This window comes from Selaginella moellendorffii, unplaced genomic scaffold (assembly GCF_000143415.4).
Source record: "Selaginella moellendorffii unplaced genomic scaffold, v1.0 SELMOscaffold_19, whole genome shotgun sequence".
In the NCBI taxonomy this organism is placed as follows: Eukaryota; Viridiplantae; Streptophyta; class Lycopodiopsida; order Selaginellales; family Selaginellaceae; genus Selaginella; species Selaginella moellendorffii.
In genome coordinates, this window is record NW_003314280.1 from 1,766,976 (window position 1) to 1,773,753 (window position 6,778).

The 6,778-nt window shown below is 45.6% G+C and overlaps 2 protein-coding genes across 2 annotated transcripts; one reads left to right on the forward strand and one right to left on the reverse strand.

Annotated features, from left to right (window-relative positions):
* The first annotated feature begins 194 nt into the window (after positions 1–194).
* LOC9650870 (caffeic acid 3-O-methyltransferase) lies at positions 195–1,542 on the forward strand. Its single transcript, XM_002972316.2, has 3 exons — positions 195–990; positions 1,056–1,120; positions 1,183–1,542. The coding sequence occupies exons 1-3, from the start codon at positions 195–197 to the stop codon at positions 1,516–1,518; spliced, it is 1,197 nt and encodes a 398-aa protein (XP_002972362.2). The 3' UTR covers positions 1,519–1,542.
* A 424-nt stretch (positions 1,543–1,966) lies between these two features.
* LOC9650871 (peroxidase A2) lies at positions 1,967–3,647 on the reverse strand. Its single transcript, XM_024677151.1, has 3 exons — positions 3,471–3,647; positions 3,189–3,380; positions 1,967–2,822 (listed from the first exon to the last, which is right to left on the reverse strand). The coding sequence occupies exons 1-3, from the start codon at positions 3,645–3,647 to the stop codon at positions 2,199–2,201; spliced, it is 993 nt and encodes a 330-aa protein (XP_024532919.1). The 3' UTR covers positions 1,967–2,198.
* Positions 3,648–6,778: the final 3,131 nt, after the last annotated feature.

The window sequence follows — 6,778 nt, forward strand, 5'->3', positions numbered from 1 at the left end:
TCACATCTCCATAAATCGACGATCATAACTGAGGTCCACTCTACAAATTTGGAGCTCTTCCATCTCTAATTCCAGTTCTAATCCCAGTTCTCCTAATAGATTCTAAAAAATCGAGAGAATCGATCGCAAGTGCAAGTCTCCTGCTGTCGAAAGCTCTCCCCAATTGCTGATCGGATTTTGCGCCCTTGATCCAAATGGCAATGACGTCGCCTCTATCGATCCACGATCCTCTGTTCTTCGACGATGATGACCAATCCATTGGCGAGGTTCGCAATTCCCAATTTACCGAGGACGAGATCCTTGGCCGCATGGAATGCCTGGGCATGATCCACGCCTTCGTCACGCCCTTTGTGCTCAACGCCGCCATCAAGCTCCGGGTCTTCGACATCGTCGCGCACGCCGCAATTCCTCCCACCGCGGAGGAGATCATGGCCAAAATCTCCTCCTCGTCCTCATTCGCCGCCACCGCCCCCGCCGCCACTCCCCAGCTCGGGGTGCTCCGCCGGATCCTCCGGTTCCTGTCGCAGAGAAAGGTCCTCCGCCACGTCAGCCGAGACGACGGCCACGTCGGCTACGCGCTCACGGGAATCTCCACGTGGCTGGTCCGGAGCCGCGCCAGGTCGGACTACCTCGCCCCGCTGCTCGCCATGGAAATGCATGCCAGGTGTCAGGCGTCGTGGCAGAGGCTCCACGAGGTCGTGCTCGACGGCGGCGATGCGTTTGATCGTGCGAACGGGAACTACTTCTGGGACACCGGCCGCCATGACGCGCAGTTTAACCGCGTGGTAAACGACGCGATGATCGCGTTTAGCACCGCCACCATGTCGCTCGTGCTCGAGAGCTACCGTGGATTCGCGGGCATCCGACGGCTGGTGGACGTTGGCGGCGGCATGGGCCACTCAGTGGCCAAGATCGTGGAGGCATACCCCCAGATCCAGGGAGTTAACTACGACCTCTCGCATGTCATAACGACGGCGCCGAAAATCCAAGGTAAAAATGCTTGCCGCTGACCTGGGCCTGTGAGAGTCTTACACGCGGCTGGCTTACATTTGCAGGCGTGGAGCACGTCAGCGGGGACATGTTTGAGAGCGTGCCCGCGGCGGATGCCATTTTCATCAAGGTGAAGCTATTACTTCTTACTTGGCGGCTAGATTAATTAACGCTGGATTTGCATTAATGCAGTCGGTTTTACATAATTGGGACGACGAGCACTGCGTCAAGCTCCTCAACAATTGCTACCGAGCGCTCCCGCAAGATGGGAAGCTCATAATCGTGGATATCATCTACAAGTCGAGCGATACTTTCGCAGCGCTGGAGGCCAACTTGGACATGATCATGCTGGCCTACACCACGGGCGGGCAGGAGAGAACTCCCAACGAGTGGGAAGAGCTTCTCATCTCTTGCGGCTTTGGCGGGATCACGTTCCACACAAACATGCCGACCAAGGAGGGAGTGATCGAGGCTTACAAGATGGTAGAGTTGCGGGACGACGAGCAAGAGAGGATCTCAAGGCTGTGAACGAGAGAGATGCTTAAGATCTCCATGGAACAACCATGGAGATTTTAAATTCTAAACTGTACATAAATCAAAGCAAAGTCTTCAAAAACATACTTTACATCTGTTATCTAAACTGTACAAGAATCAAAGCAACGTTTTTAAACAATGTGGATCATACTGCTTGCGAGTAGCAAAGTTTTCTAGCGAGCTTTGCGATATCGTTGGATCCTGGCTCGTCTTTTCCAATCCTCGAGTCGGCGAAAACCACACACAAACCTGTCGCGCCTGCCAAAAACCACACACGAGTCAACGACCTTAAACATCATCCTGGCACAAATAGAGAGGGCACAGTGAGAAAAACAAAAACAATCAAAGAGTTTTCTCCTCGAGTTCTTGACAAAAACCTTTGCTTGGTTTGAGCTCCAGATTCAAAGTAACTGGAACGGTCAGACGAGGAATGCATCAGCCATTCACGCGAAGAGAAGAAACTTTCCAGAGATCTCAAGAGTCGCACAAACGAGGAAACGTTTTAAACGCCTACTAGTCAAATCGATCACCCACCAAAACAAGGAAAAGAATAAGAAAGATCTAGGAACTCTAGAGCTCTACGCATAGCACGGCCAGCTATGTCAACACCAAATCCCCCAGAGAAAGACGTACCTCTCACGTATGACCACATGAACCGCTCGAGCGCGGATCCACTACTGCTCATCAGAGTTGACAACGCGGCAATCCCGGCGGACTTCGCCTCGATCGCCAGTCAGCGCGATGCTTCCCAGTTTGACCATGGCTTCGCCAAACGCCTCCAGGAACCGCGACTCGTCGTACGCGTAGGCTTCCACCAGGCCCACACTGACGAGGGAGTCCTCGGACAAGTTCTCGGAAGAAGAAGAGGGCGACAGCACCGAAAGGAGAGCCTGGTCCGAGCTCAACACCCCCCGGCGAAGCTGCAAGTTGGCGAAGTAGCTATTGTCGAAGCGAGCCGGGGAGTAGACGTCGAGCATGGCGATGGCGTTCGCGTCGCCGCCCCGCGGGCAGAGGCGCTGGAGGTGGCGGAGGAGCTCCGGGTCGAGGTCGGGGTCCGGGGAGCCCGACCTCTGGTGGTCGTAGAGGCGCTGGGTGAAGCTGGAGCAGCGGGAGAAACCGATGGTGTGGGAGCCGGAGAGGGTGACCATGTCGGCAGTGGAGAGGCCCTTGTTGGCGAAGGCGGCGATGAGCTGCGAGAGCGTCGAGTTTGGCGCGGGGATGTCCGTGTTGGCGCCTTTGAAGTTGGGCTCGAGGCTGTCTCGTCGGCCCAAGAGGACTTCCCAGGGATGGCCTCCGCTCTGTCAAAGAACACTTAAGCTATATCAGTATCGCAGGAAAACTTGAACGATCACCGATGAATCCTTCCCAGTGCCAATGCAGGTGGATGGGAAGCTGCATTGCATGTTGTAACATAAGAACACGAATCTCTGTATCGAATGGATCACCCAGATTGCAATGCAATAGGCGGGAAAAAATGAAATGAGACAAGCGCGAGACTTTCTCTCGAAAGAATCAATGAAAAGCAAGCTCGGAAGAAGAATAGAATGAAAAAACGCAAGCTACGTTCACTAAATGAAAAGGAGGAACTCGAAAACGAAGAAAGAAGGATGAACCACGAATTCCGAGCAAACAGGCACTCGAGATCCACACACACTAAGCCATACCAGAACAACGGAATCCCGGGCGGCTATGGCCAGCAGATCGGCGCACGACACCACGCCCTCGCACTCCCGCTCCACAGCCGCCTTGATCGCGTCGATGACCTCGAATCCCCGGGCGGAGTTGCGATTGGGACTGGCCGCCTTCTCGCTCTGGAGCTCCGGCGTCGCGTCCAAGAGAATGGATCCATCGCAGCCCTAGAAGAGAGAGACACACCAAAACGATTTTCATAAAAGAGAGGCAAGGTTTCGCTTTTACGCTAACAAAACAATCGTGGAAATGGAGACGAGAAGAAGGGACGCTCCAACACGCCCATCACGTCCCACCGCCTCCTCAAGAACAGCGCGTGCGATCTCTTCCACGCCAGGGCAAGAGTGCGCGTAGTAATTTGAAGCGAGACCATCACCCTGGAACGCGAATGCTGGATCATCCGCGGGAGGGCGGAAGAAGAAATAATTCGGCATCGCGCAGGCGATCGCCATGGAAGCCGAGAAAAAGCATAAAGTTTTGCTCATGGTAACAGAAATGCAATATCAATTGCCCGTTTGATCAGCTGGATGGACTGATATCCCTAAGGAGTAATATGCTCTTTAACCAGCGTTCTTGCTTCCCCACGACCGCCTGACATTGTCAGCCCTATGATTCCATGCGGCACAATGCAGACATCCTCGGGGAGTTATACAATGACATCCCACGTCCAGCACAGGATGAACGTATGGATCTCACCCAGAAATTTTAAGCCACTTCATTGATGGAAGTTCTTTCCTTCATTTTGATGCATCCTCGCGATGCTCTCAGTCTGCATTTCCACTCGAAGTTCTGTGCTCCGGCTATGCAGCTGTGCCATCCTTGCACAATCACTCTAAATGCCCTAAAAGCTTTGATGACTAATTTTTGAGCCAGGAAAGATTTTAGACTTCTTTAATCTGCAACAACTTGAGAACTGTTGAGGATTAGAAGGGCTTCAACCTGGAGGTGATCGACTTGGAGCTTTGTGAATAGAACGATTAATACATTTGTCTTCAACACAGAAAGATACTAAGAAAGGTGGCAGAAAAGATTATTAATCGAAGGAAAATAAACACCACTGTGGAAGTTTTGTTGCTTGAAGCTCTTTCGCTGTTTCCAGCCAAAGAACAAACTCTGTTGATTAAAAAAATTCTGGAAACGAAAGGGCTTGTGTGAAGAGTGAGCCAGGACTGACTGTCACTCACATTGCCTTTATCCTCCTTTGCTGCCAGCATCCTTCTCAAATTTTACAGGTTTGTGCTGGAATCTTTAAATGCAGGGAGTGTGAAGTGAGTACTACTCTTCCAGAGCCTACTTTTTTTAATGAAGAAGAGTCTAAAGCTATTCACATGCTAATCTCAAGTTTAAAATGTTTATATAACATCTCCAGGCTGTGCAACATCTCACTTGAAAGTGAGTGTTTTAAAGTTGGATTCTTAATTTAGTAATAGTTATAATACCTAAGTTTCAAGAGAATAGTCTCAGGAGAAAGCCAGCAGCTTCACGCAGAGGCGGAGGAGGCTGGCTGAGGCGCAGGGCAAGCAGATGAGCACCATCAATCTAACTATTAGACGACAGTCTATCCTAGTTGTCAGGGTATAATGTTTAGAACTAATTAGATTGTTAAATCCCATAAAGCATTAAAGAAGAATTCATTGAAATCATTCCCATCATTTATATATCTATATCTTCAAGAATGCTGGAAGGCCAGCTCAATGATCCTAACAAAATCTCACTTTGGGCAGTTTTAATCATCTATAGTCATATGGTTTGGAAGTTGATGATCTATAGCTTGAGAATGGTATTTATGCTTTGCTGATAGCCTTGAGCTTGAGCAGTCATGACACCTGCTTGAAATAGAGGTCAATTGTTTGCTTACAGTGCCTCAAAGCTGTGCCAAGATGTGGTTTAAGGAAGGATGGTCTTGATGAGCCAGAAACATATATCATGCTTTCAAACCTTTACAACTAATAGATCTTGTTTGAGATGTTTTCATGTACAACTTTGGCCACTACAATCTTAGTATGTTGTGAGTGCTAGCTTTGATAGCATTTTGGATGCTGGATTTTTTTTCTATATTTTTAAGGTGTTATGATAATTGATAAATGATAAATAATTTCTGAATTATTCATATTAAGAGTGACAGAGCCTTATTAAAATTCATAAATTTTATGATAAATTCAAAGAAAATTAAGTTTTTCTGCTAAGTGCAAAAATTTATTAGATCTTGTAGCACTTCAACATTACTTTAATAATATATTATAAAAAACAGAATAGAATATGATAGTGGTTTTCTGTATAAGGTTTTTTAATTAATGACAGATACAAGCTTGTTCTTGACCTCAAATTGCCCACCTACCCCACTTTAGCTAGAATGCTATAATGCTATAATGAGCAATGTTTCTCCACACAAATTAGCTAGCTATGGAACATGTGGCCAGAGGTCTTATGTCAAATCTATCAAATGAGTCCATGAGCAAGAGAGAGCCATCCAGGCTCCCCTTTCCCTTGATTATGTCCAGTGATAGAAGAGAGATTTCTAGTGTTCTCTGTTGGATATGAGTGCATCTTCACCAGTTGCCACTCTCTATCACTAATAAGGAAATTTTAATGTCCTTTAAAATGCATTATTATTAAAATTTTGTTTGCCACCTTGAGGCCATGACCTGGTACTTATTAGGAGAGTATAAATGTGGTGGCAGAGGTCCTAGTGCCATAGTTTGAGCCACCAGGAACAGTTGAATCTTATATAAATTTAAATTTTTATAAATACTATCTTAGCCATTAATTATATTATAAGATTTAATCTCAGCCATAAGGAAAAGAATATTCTAAGAATGTCCTCAAGAATTTGATAACTCAAAATAGATTTTTATTAAATTCAAGAGTATAAGTTGATTATATTTTAAGATACTGTTTAATATGAAAAATATTAAAATAATTATAAATCAATTAAAATTAAATAAATATTGAAAAAAATAAAATAATAAAATAAAATAAGAAATTACCAAATAAAATTTTAACATATTATTAAAAGAAGTTTTTATTTACATAAGCATGAACCTTACCAAATAATGTTTTAAAGAAACATAATAATAATAAAACTAGAAATATTAAGTGATTCATTATTATAAATATCCATTTAGTATGCAGATGGCAGATAGAGGCACTAGAGATGGCTTTGTGTCAAGGTTAGAAGCTAGAGCAGTGGGAGAAACCAACAATGTGGGAACTAAAAAGGCTAACCATATTAGTGGTGGAGAGACTTTGTTGCAAAAGCTGCAATAAGTGTCAAGTTTACCAAAGGGATGTTCTAGTTGATGGCTTTGAATTTAAGTTCGAGGCCTTGGATCTACATATCCTTTTTCTTACCCAATATATCGGCTAGAAGAGGACTTGGTGGCCCAAGAGGACTTGCCAAGGGTGCCCTTCACTCTTTGAAAGAACAATGGAATAGAAAATGAAAAAGGGCTTAGTTTTTCTTTGATTTCTTCATATATGCTCATATGAGCTGATTTTAATCTTATTTATTCAAAAATTTAGAAGGACTTGTTAATACATAACTTTTGATACCTACATATTTGCA

Excerpts from the sequence above, each read along its gene's own strand:
- LOC9650871 (XM_024677151.1), bottom strand. The coding sequence starts at position 3,647 with ATGCCGAATTATTTCTTCTTCCGCCCTCCCGCGGATGATCCAGCATTC. Across the intron at positions 3,381-3,470 it reads TTGGAGCGTCCCTTCTTCTC|GGCTGCGATGGATCCATTCT; the intron begins GTCTCCATTTCC and ends TCTCTCTTCTAG. Across the intron at positions 2,823-3,188 it reads CCCGGGATTCCGTTGTTCTG|AGCGGAGGCCATCCCTGGGA; the intron begins GTATGGCTTAGT and ends GTTCTTTGACAG.
- LOC9650870 (XM_002972316.2), top strand. The coding sequence starts at position 195 with ATGGCAATGACGTCGCCTCTATCGATCCACGATCCTCTGTTCTTCGAC. Across the intron at positions 991-1,055 it reads GACGGCGCCGAAAATCCAAG|GCGTGGAGCACGTCAGCGGG; the intron begins GTAAAAATGCTT and ends TTACATTTGCAG. Across the intron at positions 1,121-1,182 it reads CGGATGCCATTTTCATCAAG|TCGGTTTTACATAATTGGGA; the intron begins GTGAAGCTATTA and ends GCATTAATGCAG.